At 42.5% G+C, this 26,319-nt stretch overlaps 1 protein-coding gene across 8 annotated transcripts in view; it reads right to left on the reverse strand.

Annotated features, from left to right (window-relative positions):
* FNDC3A (fibronectin type III domain containing 3A) overlaps nt 1–26,319 on the reverse strand; it is a 195,036-nt gene that overhangs the window by 67,661 nt on the left and 101,056 nt on the right. For 7 of the 8 annotated variants that reach the window (XM_030564883.1, XM_030564891.1, XM_030564938.1 and 4 more), the window contains 4 exons: nt 22,128–22,204; nt 16,072–16,309; nt 11,832–12,104; nt 7,490–7,548 (listed from right to left, as the gene is read on the reverse strand). In XM_030564883.1, coding sequence (XP_030420743.1) covers nt 7,490–7,548; nt 11,832–12,104; nt 16,072–16,309; nt 22,128–22,204 — 647 coding nt within the window. Of the gene's footprint in view, nt 1–7,489; nt 7,549–11,831; nt 12,105–16,071; nt 16,310–22,127; nt 22,205–26,115; nt 26,273–26,319 lie in introns of all 8 variants that reach the window. The other variant, XM_030564922.1, reaches the window with a different exon arrangement.

Consider the following 26,319-nt stretch of genomic DNA (forward strand, 5'->3'; position numbering starts at 1 on the left):
GTTTCCAAGCCATGAGATGTAGAGATTGCAGGTGGAGGTGGTGCCCATGGTCCTGCGTGATCAGATCCAGGTGGCGGGACAGGGCTATCGGGGCATCTACGGACAGGTCTAGGAGGGTTGTGTACCCATGCTGCTGGGGCCAAGATGGGGTGATCATGATTACCGTTGCCCTGTCCCTGCAAATATTGAGGAGGACCTAGTGGACAAGCGGGATAGGAGGAAAGGCATACTTTAGACTCTTGCCCCATGGTTTTAGGAATGCATCGGCGATTGAGTCCGGACTGTGGTTTTGGAATGAGCAGAACTGAGGGCACTGTCTGTTGCTCTTGGTGTGAAGAGGTCTACTTGGGGATAACCCCACTTTCGGAAGATTAACTGTATGATGTCCGATCTGATTGACCCCTCATGCATGTGGTATGACCTGCTCAGGCGATCCTCCAGCTCGTTCCGTACCCCTGGAAAGTACGATGCTTTGAGCTGAATGGATTGGGCTATACAGATGTCCCAGAGAAGAAGAGCCTTGCGGCAGAGAGGTGAGGGGCGGGCTCCACCTTGTTTGTTTATATAGAACATGACGGTGGTGTTGTCTGTCAGGACTGTCATGCTGCGACCTTGCAATGTGGCATGAAAGGTTTGGCAGGCCAGATGAAACATCCTGAGATCCTTCAGGCTGATATGGAGAGGTATCTTGTCCTTTGACCCCAAGCCTTGTGTCCTCAGATCTCCTAAGGGTGCGCCGCAGCCCAGATCTGATGGGTCTGTTACTAATGTCAGAGAAGGTTGGGGCTTGGCGAAGGGGACGCCTGCACAGACCACTGGTCGGTCCAGCCACCAACGCAGGGATTCTAGAACCTGTTCCAGTATCATCACCACAAGGTCCTGGGGGTCTCATTACAGATGGTAAGAGAGTGCGAGTCATGCTTGTATGGGCCTGAATCTCAAACGGGCATGCTTGACCATGTACATACATGCTGCCATGTGCCCTATTACAGGGGTCGGCAACCTATGGCACGTGTGCCAAAGACGGCACACGACCCAATTTTTAATGGCACGCTGGAGCCTGCCAGGACTCCAGCATGCCACTAAAAATCCTGCCCAGCCCAACGCGCTCTCCTCTGCCCTCCACTTCCCCCGTGGGGGCAGGGAGCAGAAGCATAGCTGTGTGCACGGGGTGAGCAAATGGCCCCACTCTCCCGGCACGGCAAGCTGGGGGGTCCGCGCTCCTGGGCCGGAGCGTGGTGCCGAGCGCAGCAAGCTACCGGCCCCTCCCCCACCTTCTCCCCTCCCCTGGAGCCATGCCGCCGCGCGCAGCGCTCTGGGGGTTGGGGCTGCGCGCTCCCGAGGGCAGTGTTTGGCTCCGCGGGGAGGCAGACACGCTCCCCACTCAACCAGAGGGGCGGGGTTGTGTGCTCCCGCAGAGCAGCGTATCTAGCTCTGTGTGGAGCCTCATGGTAAGGGGCCCAGGGCTGAGGGGGGGGTGGATAAGGGGTGGGGGCAGTTAGGGGACAGGGAGCGGGGGGGTGGGATCCTGGGGGGGGTTAGAGGCGGAGGGGGACTGGATGGGGCATGGGAGTCCCGGGGTTTGTGAGGGGGCAGGGGGTGAATAGGGGTCAGGGCAGTCAGGGGACCGGGAGCAAGGAGGGTCCTCGGGGGGGAAGTTAGGGTGGGGGTGTCTCTGAAGGGGGTGGTCAGGGGACAAGGAGCTGGTGGGGTTGTATGAGTTGGGAGTTCTGGGGGTCCTGTCAGGAGGCAGGGGTGTGGAAAGGGGTTGGGGCAGGCAGGGAGTGCGGGGGGGGGGTTGGATGGGTCAAGAGTTCTGGGGGTCCTGTCAGGGGGCAGGGAGTGGTTGGATAGGCATGGGAGTCCCGGGGATCTAGCTGGGGACAGGGGTGTGAATAAGGGTCGGGGTACTCAGGGGACAGGTAGAAGGTAGAGTCCAGTCTGGGGACAAGGAACAGGGAGGCTTAGATAGGGGGTGGGGTCCCAGGAGGGGATAGTCAGGGGACAAGGAGCAGCGGGGTTGAGAGTTTTTAGGGGGGCAGTCACCTAGCACTCTCCCCTGAGCCCCGACCCCACACACCACACACTTTTCCCTGAGCCCCGCACCCCCTCCAGGCCCCTGCCCTGAGCCCTGTACCTTCCTCATACATACCCAGCCCTCTGCTTGACTCCTTCATCCCCCCCCACCCGCAACCCTAGCCCTGACTCTGGCACCCCCACCCATACCCAGCGCTCCCTCTGCCCTGACACCTACACCCCCTCACATACCCAGCCCCCAGCCCTGACTCCAGCCCTCTGGGTCCTGGCTGCCAGCCCCCGCACAGCCCGCTGCTGGTCTGGGGTTCTGGCTGACGGACCCTTGCCAGCCGGGGTCCTGGCCGCAGGCCCCGCTCAGCCAGCTGCCGGCCTAGGTGAACAGAACCCCAGACCAGAAGCAGGCTGAGCGGGCCGGCAGCATAAGATCAACATTTTAATTTCATTTTAAATGAAGCTTCTTAAACATTTTGAAAACCCTGTTTATTTTACAATACAACACTAGTTTAGTTATATAATATATAGAGTTATAGAGAGAGACCTTCTAAAAAATGTTAAAATGTATTATCGGCATGCGAAACCTTAAATTAGAGTGAACAAATGAAGACTCAGCACATCGCTTCTGAAAGGTTGCCGACTCCTGCCCTATTAGATGCAGATAACACCTATCGTGGTGGGGTACTGAAGCATTGATTTGACAATCTGCTCTATGGCTTGGAACCTGGGCTCTGGACGGCTTGTTTTTGCCTGTACCAAATCCAGGATTGCCCCTATAAACTCTATCTTTTGGGTAGGTATGAGTGACGATTTGGGAGGAGCCCCAGTCTGTGAAATGTGTCCATGACCATCACCATGTGGGACTGGACCTCGTCCTTGGAATGACCTGTCAGTAGTCAGTTGTTGAGGTATGGATACACTCGAACTTGCCTTTTCCACAGGGAGGCCGCCACCACCGCCAGCATTTTGTGAACACCTCAGGGGCTGTAGACAGGCGAAACAGGAGAACCGTGAACTGGTAGTGATATTGGTTTACGACAAACCAGAGGAAGTGTCGGTGCACCGGATGAACGGCAATATGGAAGTGTGTGTCTTTCATGTCGAGGGCAGCATACCAATCCCCTGGACCAGCGATGGAATGACACTGCTTAGGAAGACCATATGGAACCGGAGTTTGACCATAAATTTGTTGAGTCTGTGAAGGCCTAAAATGGGTCAAAGACCCCCCCTTTGCCTTGGGGATTAGAAAGTAATGGGAGTAAAACCCTTTTCCCCTTAGCTCCTGTGGAACCTCCTCCACTGCACCTATCTCGAGGAGCGAACAAACCTGCATAAGGAGTTGCTCGTGAGAGGGGTCCCTGAAGAGGAACAGGGAAGGTGGGTGGGAGGGAGGGAAGGAGGAGGAGAACTGGAGGAAGTATCCCACCTGTACCATCCATAGGACTCAGTGGTCTGATGCTATATGGGACCACATATGGTAGAAGTGGGATAGCCGGTTTAAAAACCGTGGGGATGGATCCGGGAAGTGGGTTGGTACACTGTTCTCAGGCGCACCTTCAAAACCCTTGCTTGATTCCAGGCTGGGGTTTATTCTGGCCTTGGTTAGGCGCATTATTCTGCTGTCTATGCCTGTTATTTCTGCCCCTCCTGCAATATAGCTCCTGTTTGGGGTGGAGTTGATACTGCCAATGCTGCTGAGGCTGAGGTTTGAAGGGCTTTCTCTGGGTTGCTGGCGTATGCATCCCTGGCGATCCTTAAGACTGTGCAGCCTGGAGTCTGTTTGCTCTGAGAAAAGGCCCAAGCCCTCAAAGGGAAGGTCTTGGAGGGTATTCTGGACCTCTGAAGGGAGGCCTGATGCCTGGAGCCACACTGAACGTTGCATGACTACCCCTGAGGCAATGGTTCTGGCCGCAAAGTCAGTTAAATCGAGGGAAGCTTGTAGCGAAGTCTTAGCCATAGCCTTTTTCCCCCTCGATTAACACCGCAAGCTCAGAGTGTGAGTCCTGGGACAATGATGTCCAAGAGTTGAAGTTATGTCTATAAGGATTGCCTGCTGGTTGGCTATGCATAGCTAGAGGGTACTGAAGAGGTCCAAATGCTTCGACTCCTTGGCCTTTGGGGCCGAGGCTTTGTTGGCCCTGTTGTTCCTTCTCACTGACTGCTGAAACAACTAGGGAACAGGGAGTCAGATGGCAGAACAGGAACTCGTAGCCCTGGGAAGGGGTGAAGTATTTCCTTTCTATCTCCCTGGCCACTGGCATGATGGAGGCTGGGTCTGCCATATAACATTGTAATTCATCTGTATGATCTTTATGGAAGGAAGTGCGACTCAGGAGGGACCCTCGAGCGTCAGGATGTCCACCATCAGATCCCCTCGCTCGACTGTTTCTTCTGCCTGGAGTCCCATATTGAGGGCAATCCTGTGGAGTAGCTCCTGGTGAGCCCCATGATCGATCAGTGGTGGTCCTGAGACAGATATGCCCACCACCACCTCGTCTGGGGAAGAGGAGGAAGTGAGGTGCAGCTGGTTGCCCTCATCTAGACCCTCCTGTGTGTCCCCATATGCCTGGGTCACTTCAGGGCCTGGCGGGCTGACACCTCTTGAGGTGTCGCAGTGCTTGGCACTGCCTCGGGCATTGGGCCTGGAAGTGCTGGTTGCTCTTGGGAATCCGGGAGCAGCCTGGAGAGAGTGGCATCCCTTGTCCTTGATGCATACCTGTGTGGCAACCTGGAATGGTGTTGCATGGATTACCCGGACGTAGAGGCTCTGGAGGTGATGCCCTGCTGCTGGTGGTAGGCCCATGGGGTCCAGCAGGTGCCATGGACCCGGAGGAGGCCATTGTGGCTGCCATGCTGAGTGGGATTCTCTGCTGGCCACGGTTTGATGTCTGCTGTAGCTGGAGCGACCGGAGTCGGCCTCGGAGCCAGAGGCTGTCGACGGAGAGGACCCGGGTGGTGCTGAACATTGAGTGGCCGCAGGGTGCCATGGAGCTGGGGAGCGGTGTATGGCTGACCGGGACCGCGAACGGTACTGGGAGTCTTGGGACTGGGACCGGTGCCTCTCACTCGATGCCAGTGAGGTTGTCGGTGCTGCACTCCTCTAGTGCCAGGTGACCAATGGCATCATGGACTGGCATGCAGTCATGGCGGATGCTGCTGTGGGGTTCGCTTCTGGTGCCATAACCTAGCGCTGGGTTGCGGGTACCGGAGAATAATAGGATGCCAAGCTTGAACGGGAGTGGTGCCGAGACAGTGACCTCGAGTGGCGCATCACTGCCGGCTTTCTTCTGGAAGACACCCTCTTGGGCTTCTTCCTGCACGGGAGGGGATTTGGCACCAACAACTCAATGAGGTCTTTTGCTGCCTCGAAAGTGTCGGGGGTGGCAGGGTGTTCGAGGACCTCCTCCAGATATTCGTTGGCACTGAATCCGCTGGGTACTGGATTCAACGGGGCCTGTGGCGCCGGAGTCGACGGTGCCAGTTCTTGGCTCGGACCTGCAATCTGTCTTTGTGTGCTGGGAGCTTCTTTGAGCAGCTAGTAGCTCTTTGGGGAGAGCGCCCTCTTTCCCCTTTCTTGTGACATTTAGTTGGTGCCAGAGAGGTCGACCAGTGCTGAGGTTGGTCATCCTGTCTCGGTGCCTGTGCAGTGCTGGGTCGCGCATGCATGCCGGGGCACTTCGCACCAAGGAAGCTGCGGCCAGTGCCGGCTGGTCAGGGGCTGGTGGTTGTAACGCGGCCTCCATGAGCAACTGCTTAAGGTGAAAGTCTTTCTTAATACGTGGCTTGAAGGCCTTGCAGATTTTTCAGCACTCTGCCTGATGAGACTCTCCCAGATATCGGAGACAGGAGTCATGGGAATCGCTGTTAGGCATAGACTTGTAGCATGTGGCGCAAGCTTTGAAACCCCGGGCAGCAGCAGAGACCCAGGCATGGGGGCAGCAGAGGGGATCCCAGGATGTGGGGTGGTAGCAGAGCACCTCGTAAAATATGGGGGTGCTGCAGCATCCCCTGCAACCCTACTTCCCTGAGTAAATGTTTAACCATGTAACCGACAGAATTTTAATCGGTTACACGGTTACTGTTTTTACATGTTATTTACATCCCTAGTTTTGACTATCCCAGCAGAGGAAAACCTTGGACTGAACTGGCCTCAGGTGGGTGAGATAGGAAGTGGCCCAGGGAGGGCAGCCTTAAGCAGCCTCAGTTGCCAGACCACTGGTGGCCCCAAAGGACTCTAGGTTGGAGCCTGGTGGAGTGGGAGGGCCTTGGGTCCCCTAACAACAACTCCCCTGCTCTTCATGGGTCATGTCCCTGACCACTAGCCCATGTTTCCTGACCAATCCTTGAGTGAGGACCATTACACTCTGCCAACCAGAAGCATCTCTTTGTTGAGCAGGTTTAACTTAACCCAGCTTTTCTTCATGTATGAGCTGATCCTTGTCAAGCACTGGGCTAGGATGATGGAAATGGTTTTGCCATATTTTTGAAGGATACAAATAGCTCTCATCTGCATATTGTTGGCATATGAGCTCATTAGGTCTCAGTAGTTCTGCTAATGGCTTCATTTTGATGTTGAATAGGAACTGAGAGAGAACTGATCCTTATGGAACTCAGCAAATACAGGTCTGGAGGTGAACAAGCAGTTACAGACTAAAAAAAATATTTTCCCCATTTGTTTACTTTGTGCATTTGACAGTACTTTATTCAGGGTGAATCTTACTTTTTTCACTGCATAGTAAATTAGTCGAATTTCCATGTCCAAGGCCCTATTTTCACTCAGGAACTGGGAAAATGGACACCATGCCATTCAACTTCAATTAAAAGATGTAGTAAAGCTGCAGCTCAGCCAGCATACTGATAGCACTGCAAGCTACAAAGACTATTCCCCTCAGCGATCCACACACACTTGCCTAAGTACCGAATTAACAAATTTCTGCTTGTAATATACTGAATAATTATTTGAAAATTTACTGAAAATTTTTACTTTTGAAACTGATTTTGAATGTTAACAAACATTTCCCTGATTCCTTTAATGATAAACTGCCTATTATAAGAGAGAGTTTTACCTGTATAGTTATTATGTCAGCTGCATTAATGCCACATATACAGAACAGAAACAACAAAATAACAGGATTCTGTGCGTGCTTGAATGATTTTAACCTTGATGAGTTTACAGTGGATGAAATTCTCTTCTTAATTACACTGGGACTGTATCAGGGCGAGCAAGAAAAGAATTCAGCTTAGTAAGTTTTAAAAAAGTCAGTTTCTCTAAAATTTATGAAATGACCACTTTAAGTAATTTGAACTTCAGTGAATGACGAGCCCTCAGTCTGGTGATTTTTCATTACTGTTTCTATCCAAAGGTCGTCCAGACCTGGACAACAGAAAACCAAGTATCACTACAGGGTAAAACCTGAATAGCGCAATTCTGATTTTGTGGAAAGTAGCATTTACTTACCACTGGCTTGGTAATATTCGAAAGAAGTGCTTCGAGTGCTTTTGTTTCTTCATCCTTTTCTTAAAAAACAAAACAAACAAAAGTCAATGAATAACTGTTTAACATTTTTACAGTAAAGCATCTTTTTAAATCCAGACAATACACACACATTTAGATGTGTGCAAGTGGAACTTCCTTATCAATTTAAGCTTCACTGATATAAGGCACTCTAAAACTGAAAGAAGAGTACCTAAACAAGGGGGCTGTATAAATTTCATAGATTATAGAGGCATGACCATCTCCTAAAAATATATTTATTTGAGTTTAAATAACCCATTGCTTTGGAGGGCTTGGAGACATCTTAGATATCTCAGTTACCTACCCTATTTTGTCCGTAGTATATTTTTAAAAGTGTTTACACTAACTAAACACTTATTTAAGATGCTTCATACATTTTCTCATATGCACTACTGAGTGGACTGATCTAACCTGGCTTAGGTAGATTAGAGGTTAGATGGGAGCTGTAGGGTATTTTTCCTTCATTTCTTTTTTTAAAAATGAGCAAATTTCAAGTGAACCCTCCTGACTTGCTAAATCTCCCACCAGAAAGTGAGATCAAGTTAATTCACTATTTTATATTCATAAGATTTTTCTTGTTAAAGTTGATTAAAAAATATCTGTGACCTGTTATGCCCTTGTTACTGCAATTCTAGGTGACATTATAAAGTGTTTCCTCTTTTTAAATCAACTTCAAATTTGACATAAAATCCACTGAAATAAAGTAGATTTGCAAAGAAGGCCTGCTCTGCGTGTGTATGTATTTATTTATTTATTTATGATTTTTAGTCAGAACAGAGTAAAACCGAACTTCATAATAACTGCATTTGAATCAATGATAAACAAGTGCAACTGTGAACATTAAAACCAAAAAGAGAAGGAAAGAAGCGACGATGAAAGTAGAAAGAAAAAATTTTGGTACACAGAGCTGCAATGCTGTTAGGAGAAAAACAGCAATTACAGTTTATAAGTGATTACATAGAAATACCTTTGCTGTTAAGATTCTCAATTGTTAGACAATAGAATTTTGGATGCTGCCTCAAAGAGAAACATCTTTTATATACACATGTACAACAGAGGTATGATGTCTATTAAAAGTATGTATGATGAAATGAGATGATGTGCAAATTAAAACAACAAAGGTAAAGTCAAGCCAAAATTTGAACAGTCTCTGTTTTCTTACTCTAAAAAGTTTGGCTACTTTAAATATACAGCACATATTTAAGGTTTATAACTGTACTGTAAAATGCTTCACTGATTTATTCTGTAACCTTCCAAATAAAACTGCTCAACATCTCTCAGTGAAACGGTGAGAACTGCATTTTTCTTAGTATTCCACGTAGACTATTGACAGCTAAGAAGTCTATCCTTACTAATATGCTATTTTGTTTTTAAGTTTACTAAAAAGCTGCAACATAGTGTACATTAAGAGCAATACTATTCACACACAGTGAAAATAGGCAATCGAGCAACAGTCATATAGCCACAGATCAGCCCAGCAACAACTCTGCCCCTTCCAGTAGGGAGAACACAGAAGTGATGTAGCCAGCCAAGCTGTGCGTGGTCAGCCACAGAGGTTGAGACAACAGTTCAGCCTACTGGTTAGAGCTGGGTTGGAGGTAGGGACAGAGTTCAGGAACTAGTCAAGGGTGAGTTCAATCCCTGAAGGGGCCATTTGGGGATTGGCCCTGCTTTGAGCAGGGGGTTGGACTAGATGATCTCCTGAGGTCCCTTCCAACACTAATAATCTATGATACTCATGTACAGTAAGTACTAGAGGGACAGAAGCAGAATGCCAGAGCCAGAGGGTAAACCAGAATCGTAAACCAGAGGCTGAGCTGAGGACTGAAGCCCAAGGCTGGAGCAGAACAGGGGCTGGCTTGAGAGCGGACAATAGATAGATCAGGAGCACGTTCAAAAACAAGGCTAGAGCAGGATAGGAACCAGGTAGGTGCAGGGACTGGAATGAATGGTTGGAGCAAGGACTGGAAACAGGATCTGGGCAAGCGCAGCTTTCAGCGTGGTATGTGTTGAGCAGCTGCTGATCTGCTGTGGGTGCTAAGCTTAAAAGATGGCTGCTAAACCATCAGCCAATCAGGTGCTGTGGCTACTTTGTCAGTTCCAAGGCAATGCAGCTGGGCTAATTGGATGCCTAGCAGCAAAATTAGTCAGGGAGCAGGTTAGCAACTGGTCTGGCCCCTGACAAGTGATGATGAGGGGATACCCTCTCCTGTGCAGCAGCATGACTGCTTTCTTTCTTCACTGGCTCAGTGCTGCACTAGCAAATATTGATGACATCCTAACTAGATATGGGTGCAAGGTTGTAAAGAGCCATAAAACCAGCATCTCTGTTAAATCCATGTTTTTTAGCATCCAGCCGAGATATGAATTTAAGTTCCCAGGTTTGTCTTTTGAAGTTGTTGTGCCACTTTTCTTTGAGGAAGAGGACTGAGTGATCAGATGTGCAGTGAAAACTTTGTCAAAAGTGTTTGCTGATGGGCGACAGGGTGTTTTTGCCTTTTATCATTTTTCTGTATGAGTTCATTTGAGAAAGCAGTGACTGTCTGGTTTCACCCACATAGTTGTTGTTAGGCATTTGATACATTGGATGAGATATATCACGCGTTGTGAAATGCAGTGTAGTTGTAGCTGTGTCAGTCCCAGGACATTAGAGAGACAAGGTGGATGAAGTAACATGTTTTATTGGACCAACTTCTGAAAAGCTTGTCTCTCTCACCAACAGAAGTTAGTCCAATAAAAGATATTACCTCACCCACCTTGTCTCTCTAACATGTTGTGACAGGCATGCATAGAACCCACGGACCTTGAAAGATGTGCTGTGTTGGTATTCATCATTGTAGCAGTGGTGATATGTCTGCAGGTTTTGCGTCTGTTCTAGAAGGGTATGGTGCTGCTTTGAGTTGGTGTGTCCTGGTCTACGGGGAGCTTGCGTCTGATGATGAGGTGGGATGGGGGGAGGGGAGTTGTTTGAAGGCCAGAAGAGGGGGCTTAGGAAAGATTTCATTCAGGATGTGGTCCCCATCAAGTATGGGTTGTATCTGTTTGATACCCCTTAGAGGGCCAGTGTGGGGTGGTAGGTGGTAGGCGACAAGTAGGGCTGTGTGATCAATGGTTGTTTTTCCCCTATATTGAAGCAGGTTTTTCTAGCATATCTGATCGGTCCATTCCATGATGTGATCTATTTCTCTAGAGGATTGTCCATGTGTATCCTGGACTTTCTTTTCAGAGCAAATACTTTGCCTGTCTGCAGGTAATAGATTTTTTTTTTTGGTATGTCTGGGATGGTTGCTGGGTCTGTAGAGGTAAGTGTGGTGATCTGCGGGGATTTTTTATATAGGTGTTTGTAGGGTTCCTTTGCTGAAGCTGATTGGGATGTCAAGGCATTTGATGCTGGTGTGGGAGTGTTCTAGAAGGAGCCTGATGAATGGTTAGTGGCTGTGGAGGAAATGTAAAGCAGTAGGGATGCAGACTTTGGGCTGAGTGCAGCTGACGGTGATGTGCCTGGGAAAGGCATCAGCAACTAGTGCTCCCACTGAACCCTGCTAGGACATGCCCAGAGCAGAGAAGAGAGATGGGGCTGGCAGTGCAGCTCCACCAGAGGTGGCGCGGGGAAGCTCTCTGAGTCCCGTCCCTTACTCACCCACAGCCACAGTTACCTGCTTGGCAGTAGGTTTCTAGTGCCCACTCTGGCCTGAGCCACGCCTGCAGTGGGGAAGTGATGGGAGAAGTAAGTGGGGAAGGAGCTGTGGGGAGGGTGGGAGCAAGGTGGTGCCAGATTGGAGCAGGTGTAGGAGGTGCACGGGGAGTGGAAAAAGGAGCCAGAGGTAAATGAGTGGGGAAGTCACATGCCCCCCCACAACCTTTAAATTGTGCCCCCAACCATCAAGAGTTACAGGTCATCTCTGGCAGAGACTGTTTCCCTCCATGTTCTTTACAGTGCCAAGCAGACTGTTTGCACTCTATAGGCACATCAACATGCAGTACAAAGAACATCAAAGAGAGAAACCACAATGGTGGACGAAGTGCAGACCTTTATCTAAATGGAATTATATGATGTGACCTACAAAACTTGCTCAGATCAATCAAGATGAAGCTCGCAGCTGCAATCTCTTGGGGCTGTCCCTCACTTTAATAACAAAGATGGTTGTAATCTCCGTTTTATTAGATTATGTGAAATCAACAGGATGCTGTCCAGCTCCAACCTAGTCAGTACGGGAGCTCCACTTCTACAGACAATTCACAGAATAAGAGGTAGCATTTATGTTAATTTTTTGCTAACACTTACCTTCTACTTCTGTATCCACTTGAGAATTACTTTTTCCTTTCCCCAAAGACTTGCTCTTTGTAGATCCTGTCCTGACACTACTTGCGTCCTGTCCTTTCACAAGTCCATTATGTTCATTTGTGGGAGAAGGACATTTCTGAGGTGATGGTGGCGGACTGTTCAATTTATCTTTCTGTGTTCCATGCCGATCTTTTAATTTTTTCTGTAAACGTTCGTATGTTTTACTAGATCTTTCGTCTCTAAAGTTGGACCTTCCATGGGTAGAGAGAGCATCTAAATTAAAGCAAAAACATGAAATGCTCAGAAAATATCATAATGTATAAAATATATTTACAATTTAATTTAAAGAGACTCCATATATATCTTGAAATTATATCTGTTCTTTTCTCACTGTGAACCTAATTAGCATAAAAGTTTATCTACTTAGCATTTCAATCAAACGTTAACTGTTGCATATAATTTTTTTTAAGGATAAAAATGTAACCTGTCTTCCTGTTTTAGTTAATACAATAGATCTTAAATATTCGGAAGTCTGCTTTTCCCTCTTTGATACTATTAAATCCTGCACCTATGTGGAAAATTAGTGCTTGCCAATATGACATCTGTCTCCCTCCACCAATGAATTACAGGCCAAGTAGTCTCAACAAGGTCCTGTTGGTGCAACAGACACAGTAATACCTATTCTGATTTATTTTATAGAGTGCTGTAAAGAAGTATTAAAACAGAAAAGGGAGAAACCACAGTGAAACCATATAACTCTTATAAATTCACTTACCACAGTGTTTGAAGATCTCATTTCAGGGCAGCTGAAACACCACATATTGAGCAAACAAAATGAATCAGCACTTAAGCCCTGATTAAGCAGACCACACTCATTTAGCAAAGCAAACTGAAGAATAGGCTTTGTTGAATTGGGACTAGAGAGCATTTTACTATAGCAGTAAGGCACAGCAGGGGATGGACATTGTACCCTAATGGGGGTTCCAGTCAAAAATGTTCACCTATCTCCTACTGGCTGCAACTGGCAACTAAGTTTTGGAACAGAATAATGAATTACTATTTTAATGGTCTTTCAGCAAAAACCAACAGAGATCAGTAGAAACCACCCCCAGCAGCTGAAGTATACTAATGGCATGAAACTAGTATAGTCAGGCATGCTCAGCACATTATTAATCTCTGTTTAAAAATTAACAGTAGATTTCTATATATTTATAATATCACAAGCAAAGCTATTCTCCTAATCTGTTTGATGAGGCGGTAAAAACAGTGAACAGCGGTGAACTGGTGTACAGCTGTGACTTCACCAAAAAAGCCCAATCACCCAAACAGAGCATGGCTTTGGACAAATAATGACTAACAACAAGAAAGAACTGTTCGTTCTTGTCAAATTTTGTACTAAAGATTCTACTTCCTTTCCCAGCGCTAACATTTTCATTCTTTTTTAACATCACATACAGAAGTGCTTTAATTACACAGTGCAGCCTTTTAAAAGGTACACACCACAGCACCAGCTCTGTTTTCTCAGTGTAATCCTATCTGTCATTAGTAAAGGAAACAGCTGGTGTTTGTTATACTTATGGGAAAAGGAGATTCCTCTCAGGGTGAACAATCTGTCACTTTACTTTCTCATTTTATGCACTAGTTGCATTTAGATTAAAAGTTTAGAAATGGGAAGACAGGTATCAGATGGACGAGATGGTTGACTTATCAACTTTTGGTAGCGAAGACATTTTATTAAAACAGATTACTTAAAATGAAAAAGCTTTTTAAAATGTATTCTTTGCAATAATATACACGACATATATATGTATACACACTTTATAATAATACTAATTACAATATATATAAACAATCTAACTATGAGGGAATAAACCTTCTGGATATTTTGATTTATCACTAATGTTTTAAATGGGCAGAAGTAACACACCAGCATCTTAGCTTGTGTAAATGTACCATATTGTTGCTCATAATCTGAAAAAATAACTGTGAAGTTCACTTACAAATATAAATATTAATTCAATTCTCAAATATGAAGAAAAAAGAAGAGCTAGCTCCTGTTCTAGTCTGAAAATTTTAAACATGAGAGATATTTTCTTTCAAAATTTGCCATTTTATTCGGAACAATCTGTGGGTGGAATGCTAGCTTAGTTAAAAATATAAAAATGACTGCCATTAACTTTATATCTTTCTACTGTGTGAAATAATCTACATACAATAAGTAAACCAATTATGATCAGAGCTACATATGTCCTACAATTCTGAAGTCATGGAATTGGCTGCAGTATCAATTCCTTACCATAGAACTGTGCAGCAGAATTAAAGGCCTTAAATATATGAGAAAGTTTTAGTTGTTTAAATTGGTTTCTAAACAGACTTAGTTAAATGGGTACAAACCACTTGTGTAGACACTCTTGTTTTATTTTAAAAAGAGTCTTATATTGGATTTAGTATAAGCTGGTAGGGAATCAACTGAGCTAAATCCAACATAAGACACTTTTAAACCAAAATAAGATTGTGTCCAAGGGGCTGGGGGGTGGGGATGGGAGGGAGAGTTGTACTAATTTAATTAAAATGCTTTAGAAACTGATTTTTAGTTTAATCAATACAACTTTTTAGTGTAGTCAAGGCCTAACATTTTATTTAAAAAAATAAATTTTGAGCCATTATTGGGCAATGAAATACTATCCCCCAGAGCCTGAAAACAGCCTGAAAGAGCAGACCTGAGGAGGGCAAACTCATTCATTGCAACTGAGAGTTGACTCTGAAGTGTACTGATGACATTTTGAATCTCAACTTTATTAACCAGTTTATTACCAATCATTTTATTAGAAAAATCCTGCTAATGTGCTTATTTATGGTTGCTGATGCACTGGTGGATATTTGAAAAGCGGCCAATTGGGTGATCAGATTACTAGGGAGGTAAGCTAGGAGTTCAAGCTCTCCCCCAAATTCCAAGTCACTTTTGTTTCTGCACAAAAGGGAAAGGAAAGAGAAGATGAATACTCTTCCTTTTCCATTTCCTATCCCCATCTTCTCAGTGCCTAAGCCTCTGCTAGCTCCTGGCTGCCAAAAACCCAAGCTACATTCCATACTGGATCCCAGGAAGAAAAACTCCAACAACCCCAAACCCAGAAGTCACAACCTGCAGCCAGAGCTGGTGCAAGGAAGTTTCGCGCTCTAGGCAAAACTTCCACCTTGCGCCCCCTGGCCCCAGCCCTGCGGCAGCTCCCCGCCCCCGCCCTGAGGCACCCACCTGTGGCAGCTCCCCCGCTGCCCTGAAGCACCCCCCTTGCAGCAGCTTCGCCCTACTCCTGGAGCCATGCGGCACCTCCCCACCCCAGCTCACCTCTGCTCCACCTCCTCCCCGAGCACGCCGCCCGTGCTCTAATTCTCCTCCCAGGTTTGCGCGCTCGGGGAGGAACAACTGTAAAAAAAATTGGGGGCATCGCTTTCTGGCACCCCCAAATCTTGGTGCTCTAGGCAACCGCCTAGTTTGCCTTAATGGTAGCACCGGCTCTGCCTGCAGCTACCACTCCTGACGTCTTCTGGAATGCAGTTTGCTGCTGTTTATACAAAAATGTGCAACTTGGCTAAGAACCATAAATATTGGAACAGTGCAAAATTTAAAAAAATTCAAAAATTCAGGTATACATTGAATTTAGTGTAAAATAAACAAGGAATAATGTACTGTTTTATTTTTCACATATTTAATTCAATACAGATGCTCTGGTTTTGAATTTACTTGACGTAACCATGGAAATTTCAACATGTCACAGATTTCTACGCTGCTTATGTGGTAGAAATTCACAGAATTTGGATCCAGTGTCCCATAGAGAACAAAGGGCCTACTTATAATGCTGAGGTAATGGATTTAAATACTGAATCAGAGGAAAAAGTGACACTTACTGAATCACTAAAATCATATCATATAATGCCTTGCCTTTTCCAGTGTGTGAGGGCTCCCTTCTAGAACTCACCAGGCCTAATTCTGCTTAGACTGGGATATCAGACAATTTTCTGAAACAAAATACTTAATGTACTTTAATAAAAACGTATATGGTTCCCTGATACTGTCTTTATTTGTACTGCAGGATGCCTAGCTAACAGCTCGAATTTAGGCTATAGTACTGCTTAAATTTAACAGTTATACAACAGAAGAATACTGAATGGACTGGAGTCACCAGAGGAACACGAACACATTGCTTTGATAGGATATGTAACTCTTCGACAATTTACTTACCCAGATCTCCATATACCTGTGAAGTGTGATACTGTGGTATATACTGCGAAGCCATATCACCTGCTCCAGTCACTGTTGAATATATATGTCGTGGTGGAGGCGGCATCATGGCTTGAAGAGGAATGAAACCAGGCAACGGATGATGCGGAGGCCGATGTATTACTGCATGACTGCCAGGGTGAAATTCTGGAGCCTGGGGAACCACCACAACCCTTCGAACACCATTGTCTTCAATAACCTGTAAGCCAAGAGGACAACTTTGATCAGGTAAAGGACTGCTTCTTAGATAGCAAACAGCTAATTTCAAATATATGCCACAAAGAGGAAATGGAGTCTGGAACTATGCAGTCTGAAAGATGATAAATCAATAAATCTTTTTAAAAGAGAATTTTTCGTTTTGAATGTAAGAGCAAAAGAATCTTCAGTGGTATAAGTAGAACAAAATAGATGATAAGACAAAAAAAAGAATGCGGGCGAGGAAAATGAAGGATACTTAGTAGTGTGTTTCTGTAGGTTTCTTGTAGGAAAGTGTAAAAGTACAATTGATTTCTGGGTGGGAAAATAATGGGGAGAAAATACTTCTCCCCCCTCTTAAAATGAAAGCTGCGTGTAACAAAATTTTATAAACAGTTTTTAATCCTTTTAGGCCATTTTGAGGTTCACCAGTGTAGTTAATCCATTTTTTAAAAAAGTGGAAAACTAAATATGATTCAGTTGGTAGTATAACCTGCTACCTAAAAAAGGATCTGGCTTGGAGTAACCATAGCTCAAAGTATTGTGGAGGCAGTAACCTTAGCCTCCAGAGTGCCAAAAAGAAAAAAAAAATTACACAGACTTCAAGATCCCAATAACAAGTGTTACAAAATACCTCAAAGGAAGTTGTCAGGCCTCTCAGCTGGCAGGTCTGCATGCTGATGAATTTGTAGTTGATATGTAATAGGGTGCGATAGATGTAAAATGGGGTGGGGTGAGGTGGGGAGGGTGGAAATAGCCATTCAGAAAAAAAGGAAAACCTGTGTTCCCACTGTAATATCCTAAATAACTTCCTAAAATAGGGAACAGACTCCTTGGAATATATTGTTATTTGCAATGATATTTGGTGAGATGACCACCTACTGCAATGTAGGTGTGGGAACAGGAATACACAACAATTAAGATAAAGAAGTTAAAATCTGTTTAAGGCTGAATTGATCAATTACAGAAATACTTATCTTGAATTTAAGATTAATTTTTTAGCCATAACATAGCTTTAAAATAAATACCATGTGACTTTCCAAAGGATTTGGTACTTTGAAACTGTCCCTTCCTGTAAAAGAAGAGTATTTTAAACTAAAACAACGTTCCTCAAAGCTACCAAAACCGACGAAGTCCTATTCTTGCAATTCGAATATAACAACAACAGTATAGGCAACTATAATTAGAGTTGGCCAGCTTAATTCCTCAAACATAAAGATGTAATTTTAATTATTTAAGTCCCTTATGTTTGTAGCAAGGATAGTCATACGAGTTATGCTTCTAAGGGCTTGTCTACATTACCCGCAGGATCAATGGGAAGAAATCAATCCAGCAGAGGTCGATTTACCCCATCTAGTCTAGATGCAATAAATCGACAGCTGAGCGCTCTCTCGTCGACTCCGGTACTCCACCGGAGCAAGAGGCGCAAGCGGAGTCGAAGGGGGAACATCAGCTGTCGACTCCCTGCGGTGAAGACACCGCGGTGAACAGATTTAAGTTGTTGACCTTAGCTACGTTATTCACGTAGCTGAAATTGCTTAACTTAGATCGATCCCCTGCTCCCCAGTGTAGACCAGGCCTTACATAAAAAAATTATACTACATATTACAGCAACATTTGGAGTCTGACAAACTGAAAAAAAAAGAATTAAAGATATCACTTCATCCTTACTCTTCCCTGCTGCGCTTAGTTATTGAGGCACACATGGTGTTTAACATTCTGCCTAGTTCACAGACTCCTGTGGTATCTCAGCATGTCCGAGTAAGTGAAGGATAAGGCAATGGATTTAAATGAAGACCTTTACATTAAAGGTGAACTTCAAGTGTGTATACATATATATATTCAAAGTTAAACTGCAAAATGCAGCAAATCATAAGGCTACGAAAGATATTCAGCACAGCATAATTTATTAAAATCTTGCTTTTCAGGTTCTGCCACATCTGTGCCTGCTCCTATTTTCCATGATGCCCCAGCACAGTTTCTACAGCAAATCTTAACATATAATCTGCTGGAAAATGGAGACAATCTAGATGGTAGTGTCGTCAAACACCCAGCCTGGAGGTTGGATCTAGCCTGTTTAAGGCATTTATCCAGCCTAATAACAGATTCAAATTCTGTAGAAAGCAAGATTTCATTAAAATAATGTTTCTCGCCCTTAGGGCTTTAAAAAAATGCCAAATGTGATCTGATGGTAAACGAAGCGCAAACCAATATAATGCTGTCCTCCTGGGTAACTTCCCCATTTATGACATTAAGCTCTGAAAGTCCAATTATTAAAAGTTAAGAGTTTCAAATAATTTATATGCACAATTGTGTCTGATTTAAACATTAACTGCAACTGTGTGTGCAAATCAGATAACTGCACATGTATAAAAATCAAACAAAAACAGTGCCCAAGTATGATTTTTTTTCCGCACAGCACTGAGGGATGCTGAAAGCAACAATAACTTTACAAGCGAAACATTTAATTCTGGCGTAAGGCCCATACTCTCTATCTTTGTGCAAAGCCATCATCATCATTGGGAAACCAACTACAGATCAATGAATGTAGACAGACTTAACTCTGTAGAACAGGCAGGCCCCCACACAGTAACTAAAAGTGTAATTTTACTCTCTTCACAGAATGAATTTCACTCCCACGATATTGGGGGTAAAGCAAGCCCTGTTTTTTTTTAAACAGTATATCACGTTTTCTGAAACACTTATTAGTTTTATATAATGTGTGAAAACCAAGACATGTCTTATCCTATATGTTGGCTCTAATCTCCAGCAGCAGAAAATATGGTGCAAAATCACCAAATTCAGGAGCTAGGGCAAATCCAGGCATAAGAGACCTACACTAAAATGATACATAAATGATATCTATATTGAATAGCCTTCCCAGCCTGGCGGTTTTGGTCATTTAGCATATATTTCTGCAGGTTTTCAACTTCTCTTAATATATACACATTTGCAGGGCACCTTCAGGTTTTTTTTTTCTTTTTAATGTTAAGTATAAAAAAACAATTACACACATACAAAATGGGAAATGACTGCCTAGGAAGGAGTACTGCAGAAGAGGATCTGGGGGTCATAGTGGATCACAAGCTAAATATGAGTCAACAGTGTAATGCTGTTGCACAAAAAGAAAACATCATCCTGGGATGTATTAGCAGGACTGTAGTAAGCAAGACAAGAGAAGGAATTCTTCTGCTCAACTCTGTGCTGATTAGGCCTCAATTGGAATATTGTGTCCAGTTCTGGGTGCCACACTTCAGGAAAGATGTGGGCAAATTGGAGAAAGTCCAGAGGAGTGCAACAAAAATGATTAAAGGTCTAGAAAACATGGCCTATGGGGAAAGATTGAAAACATTGGTGTTTTTTAGTCTGGAGAAGAGAAGACTGAGGGGGAACATGATAACAATTTTCAAGTACATAAAAGATTATTACAAGGAGAAGGGTGAAAAAAATGTTTTCTTTAACCTCTGAGTATAGGACAAGAAGCAATGGGCTTAAATTGCAGCAAAAGCGGTTTAGGTTGGACACTGGAAAACACTTTCTGTCAAGGTGGTTAAGCACTGGAACAAACTGCCTAGGGAGGATGTGGAATCTGCGTCACTGGAGGTTTTTTTAGAACAGGTTAGACAAACACCTGTCACTGGAGGTTTTTAAGAACAGGTTAGACAAACGCCTGTCAGGAATGGTCTAGTTTTTCCGTAGTCTTGCCTTGAGTGCTGGGGTCTGGACTAGATTACCCACTGAGGTCCCTTCCAGTCCTACACTTCTATAATTCTAAATTAAAATCTCTTGTTGGGACTTTATTTGTTTTTGGATAACTATGAGCTTGGTACTGGTTGCTTCCACTGGCAGCAAGTTATCTATTTGTTGTCAATTTTTTTTTATTTGCTACAGAATCTTTTCACATAAATCAATACACAATGGTATGCTTTGTTAGCAATAAGCATTTCAGAACTCTTACAACATAAAGGTTTTACCAGGATTTGATAACTCTGAGTTCTGGGTGACAGCCAAGAGAGGCTCTGTGCCCTCAATGGAAGCAAACAGTATATATTAATTTCACTAAAATTATTTAGCCTTTCGTATTTTATAAATGTTTTAGCATTAAGTAACCCACTTGAAATTAAAAAAAATACAGAAGAAACTAGCTCATAGCAAAGACGTAAGATTTTTATTTTTCCTAATGATAAAACATGAATTTTAACAGGAAACATGCCTTTCTGTAATGATCTAAAACAAAATGAAACAATTAAAAAACACAAAATTCATTTTGCTGCCAGATTCAGTATTCTAATATTAAAGATTTAAGAACCAACCTAGGACCTGTCGATTAGCACGCAGCAAGACAGGGTATGAATATACGGCAGGGGTCGGCAACATTTCAGAAGCAGTGTGCTGAGTCTTCACTTATTCACGCTAATTTAAGGTTTCGCAAGCCAGTAATACATTTTAACGTTTTTAGAAGGTCTCTTTCTATAAGTCTATAATATATAACTAAACTATTATTGTATGTAAAGTAAATAAGGCTTTTAAAATGTTTAAGAAGCTTTGTTTAAAATTAAATTAAAATGCAGAGCCCCCCGGATTGGTGGTCAGGACTTGGGCAGTGAGAGTGCCACTGAAAATCTGCTTGCGTTCCGCCTTCGGCACCCATGCCATAGGTTGCCTACCCCTGATATACAGCATGTGAGCCTGCCATGCAGATCATGCTACTGCACACTAACAATTCTGACTATGGTATATTTAGTGTGCAGTAGCAGAGTCCACATGGCTAATTAGGGTATGGCAAGCTAGAGCACTGTACATTCACCTGACTTGCTGCACATTAAATGACCATGCAGACAAGCCTTTATACACAAACTTTCCCCAGCAGAGAGTAAGTGAAAGTAGGTGAGCCTCCTGCACTGTATGCAAACACTCTGCTGGCGGACAGAATTTTATACTCTCTCATTAACATATGCACCACCTGACTGGCTTCGGTTTTTTGGGTTGCATTTTTTGTTGTTTGTTCGTTCCTTATTCTATACCACAGGTTGTGCACACTGGATCAGCAAAGGCAGAGTAGGTTGGCTGCAGATCCAGTACAGACGTAAGAGGAAAAAATTGTATGGTTTGTGGGAAGTTTTAATTAAGATAATACACTGACAATTATCAAAGATTTGTATTGCAGTAGTGCCTAAAGACCACAACCAGGTTGGTTCGCCATTCGGCTAGGCATTGTAGAAACAAATAATAAATGACAAATATATCCCAAAAAGGTACTTGGCACTTGGTCTTACATGTTCTCTGTCCATTACTGTTTGTCTATCTTGTCCATTTAAGTTCCAGTTCTCCAGAGAGCTCCTTGGTGGCAGAACACTTAACCATATGGCGCCCCCCTGAAGTCTGTGGGGCTTTGCACAGATGAAAGGGGTCTACCAACATGAAGCTCAGTGCAGGACTGGGGTCTTGGAAGGTAGACTAGAATAGGGAACCACGTCTTCCTCATATGTTTGTACAATGCCTAGCACAAGGGTTCCCTGACCCTGCTTGGGAACTTCGCATTCTATTACAACATAAATAACCGGGAGTAACATGAATATTATACACATACATCAAAAAGGAGGCTCATAAAAGCATACAAGGAGACTCCTACTGAAGAGACTTTATGGGACACCACATTTACTTGTGCAAATCACTGTAATTCTGAAACTTACCTTGTCATGTTACCAGGTCAGACATGTCAGCTTATTGTTATGTTAGTCCCAGGATTTTATGTATGTTTTATTTAACTGCACATGTAATGTGAATATATGAAGCCATATGAATCAGATGTTTGGACATACCTGTGGGGCATATCCAGGAGGCACATAAATAGGAGGCACTGAACCATTTGGGGACATCATTGGAACTTGAGCAGGACCTAAATGGGTTACAGAAGTATTTCAGTACAGCATGGTTTAATAAACTTTAAAAGTTTTAAGTCCATTCTGAATTGCAATATCTCTGCAAAGAAATAAACAAGATAATATGGACAACAGAGCACATGGGCTGTAAAGATAAAATTATAGTGAAGGGTGCTCAATTCATGTGAACAACAGATATGGCGCATACAAAAATTATTTCCCTGTAAATATTTCCCTCTTTTTGGAAATAAAGCTTCTTTTTTCAAATACACAAAGCTATAATCACCAACAGTAATAATTAAAAGGAAGAGAAATCCATGTGTATTCTTCCTAGGAAAATATTTGAGAAGGATGGTTTTGTGGCAAAAGCACAGGATTGGGAGCGTGGAGCTCTGTGTTCTATTCTCAACTTTGCATTGCAACAGACTTCCTGGGTAATCTTAGGGAAAGTAAAATGCGTAGGCTGATTTCAGAGGTGCTGCGCACCCAGAACTCCCAACTATTTCAAAGGAGTTACAAAAGGGATGAATTTGATTCTTTATCTGTAAAACCAGGATAATACTTTTCTGCCCCAAAAGAGTGTTCTTATTCTTAGACTTGGGACATTAATGCTTCTAAACTGTGTTCAGATCAGCAAATGCAAGGTGCTAAGAAAATGCCAATTATTACCTATATAAGAAGATTAATCCATCCTATTGTTGGTAAACAAAGATGCTAAAAGAAAAATCAAGGTAATTCTGCCTGAATGCGAAAAACTGGGCCAGAGCAACAAAAATATTTGTAAACTTAGTGTCTGATCAAATTTGAAAACTTTATACAAGATCCTCAACATAAAACATGCAATGCTATAAATGTTTTAATCTGCAAAGAAGCTCAGTTTTACTTTCTGTGTAATTGGTAGTCCATAACTTTGACAGCAAAGAAAAATTCTCTATCTAATTTCAAGAGCAAGGTCTTTAGTTGCAGATGGGAAAAGATGGGTTAAAAGCCAACTTTAATGTAGCCTTTTCCATATTTTGTTTAACTCGGAATTACAAATTTTCTTCAGCAACCGAAGCAGTGGGAGTTCTGCTGGAGTAAGGAGTGTTGAAGAGGACCATAAACAATATAACAAATATATAAACCTACAATGGGTTGCTACTGTCCCTAACTTTAAAACAGTCTATCTTAAACAGAATATTTCAGAAGAAAAACAAGGATGGAACTACTTAAAAAATAAAGTCAATAGCAAAAGCTGCAGGCATATTAAATGTATCATCAGCCTAAAACAGAATATACTTTACATTTTTAAATAAAAATAAGGGGTCTTTTCTTTGCTGCTTGTATCTTGTAGCTGTTTATACCCAATAAAAATGTTTTCAAAGTGGATACAAAATGATACCACTCTGCTTTAAACCACTCACTTTAAACAAATATAAATGACTACACAAGTTATAAGTCAGCTGAGAATCATGCCCACAGTTCTTCATGCTGCTCATGTCTAATTAAAACCCTTCATCCAGAAACTCTGGTGATGCACATCTGTGAAGAAAGATTATAGTATGCATATAGACAGTAAGCACATCAATGGATGTTTACTTTTGCTGCATCTGGCCAAATTGAGTGTTCTGAACAGCAAACTATACTTCATTCGGAAGACCACCAATTTTGTGTATTTAATGCCTTTCTGTCTTGACTGATATAAGCAGCAGTTTTCTCCAAAGCCAACACAAAAGTTGCCATATGGTGGCATTAACACATTGCTCCCAACACAGCTATGTTCGCAAACCACCTACTCCCCCAGCAGTCAGAAAATAAGAGACTCAAGGCAATTTATTAACTTGAATGAGTCCCACTTGTGGTGTTAGCATTAAGACAAAGTGCTAACTTTGAAATATTTATTTCCAGACTTTAAAATTCTGATGATATAAAAATAGAGAAAAGATGGTTTCTTCTCACTCAGGCTGTAATGGTGAACTCCATTATACTTCTGATTAGGTTTTTAAATCATCGTAAAATGTAATAAATGGTAGATAAAATTAAAAAAAAAAAAAGAGCTTGGCAGAGTTCCCTGCTATGGTGTTTTTGGCAGAAATCATGGTACTGCTAGCATGACTTGGGAAAAAAAAAAAAGGGTTTTTTTGTGAGAGCTTAAGATAAAATGCTAATGCCAAATTTTTAAAAATATAAAATTGTTTTTTTTTTTGTTTTTACAACTAACGTGAAGATCTTGGTTTTATTTAGGCATAATACATTGTAAAAGGAACTGTTATGTTTCTATTTGTTATTGCTTCAAGTTACTTGTTAGACTGTTGATAAGTACACATGACAAATTTACTGTTCCTAGCCATGAAATACAGTAATGATGTCACATTATCAGCCAGTAATGACATTATTAGGACGTGTTAACATTTTAATTTTTTATAGTGTATACAAATGAAATTCTGCTTTAGAAAGTGTTTCCTTAATATGATTATATTTGATTATTAATGTCAAAGGTTTTATTATCTAAATTGCTAGTCTGAAATCTTCTATATATTGCAACATGCTGAATTTCATTATGAAAGTAAAATTGAAGGACACAAAGAAAAAATTCTGATAGAAATATTTTATAGTTTAAAACAGTGGTGCCCAACCTTATCGCATAGGAGGCCCACTGAAACCTACACACAAACTTGTGTGGCCCAAAGAGATTCTACATATTTTAATATGATTTAAAGTCACCTGTATTGATCTATATTTTAAGTTCAGCTTGTTTTGTATGTATTTAGATAGAAACAATGTATGTACTGTATTGTCTATCTACACGCTTGTGTAAACTAAAATTATGTAAACATGACGACAAACTGCTAATAAATTGCACGTTAGTATATTGTGTTGAAGCAGGCTGCAGGCCTTATGAAATGCTGTGGTGGACTGTGTACAGCTGCAGGCCATAGGTTGGATACCCCAGTTTAAAATATAATTGCCTGAAAAATGCCTTACCACACACTAACAATATCATATTAAAACAGAAGACACATGTTTTCCCATACTTTCAACAGTGCCATTGTATCAGAATGTCTACATTTCCCTTAAATTATTACGGCAGACGTTGCTTGTAATTTTTTTTTTGGTGTGCATTTTACCCCAAGGGGAAATAAAGAGATGGTGGCAGGGAACAAGTCTCCTGAGACATTTGTTACAGAGTTCATGAAAATTAAGAACACTTGCAAGAAGCAGTGAAACCTAAACACAATAGCTTAGGTCATATCAACTGTAGCAGAATGCTTAAAATCTTGAGCGTGCCTATTTGAACAGAATGTAAAAGAAAATGTATCATGACTTTTACAAACACTATAAAGAGGGAAACAAAATTAATATGATGTATGCTTTCTACTGTCCCAGACATAATTTAATCTTATGAAAATACATTTCAAACCTGTAAACTTCAAAATATTGAAAAAAACTTATTTAATCAGATATGCAATCAGTTTTTTTAGTTTTTAAATCTCACTTTCTCATTCAATTTTGAATTCAGTAAAGAAACTGAAAACTTAAATGGACTGAATTTTCAACATAAAAACCAAACATTTTATCAGTCTATAAACAAAGATCCTTTCTGGGCAGTAACTGTATATAAAAGTGCTCTTATAAAACTAGTATTCATAAAGACCTCAAAATGCAATATTTGCTTCTAATTTTATGTTCTGACAGACAGGGAGGTCCTTAAAACAGGATACACAGTGGTACACATTAATCTACTGAACCCACATAATAATAAAGACAATTCATAATTTTACATACCACCAGATCTATGTTTAAATGTACCAACCCTTTTCTACCTTTTATAGCTATTATATATCTGGCATCTGCTGAAAACACAGGCTGGGTTTAGATTTATGTAATGCTTTTCATGTTTTAACGCAAAAGCAGAACTCTTTTTCAAAATACAGTCAGCAAATCTTACCACTCATTTTGTTTTTACTGTAATAGCAGAAGAGTAAACAAAATCCAGTGATCCAAGGTTGGACACGTTAGCAGCTTTAATTGAGAGAATGCTTTCGTTTTTGTGCTGGTTGAGGAAAAGCTCCTTTGACCGAGTCACATGATCATCACATGACTTACTGAGAAAGGAAAAAAGGGAAGCTTCAGGTATGCAGCAGAGTGATTT

This window comes from Gopherus evgoodei, chromosome 1 (genome assembly GCF_007399415.2).
Source record: "Gopherus evgoodei ecotype Sinaloan lineage chromosome 1, rGopEvg1_v1.p, whole genome shotgun sequence".
NCBI lineage: Eukaryota > Metazoa > Chordata > Testudines > Testudinidae > Gopherus > Gopherus evgoodei.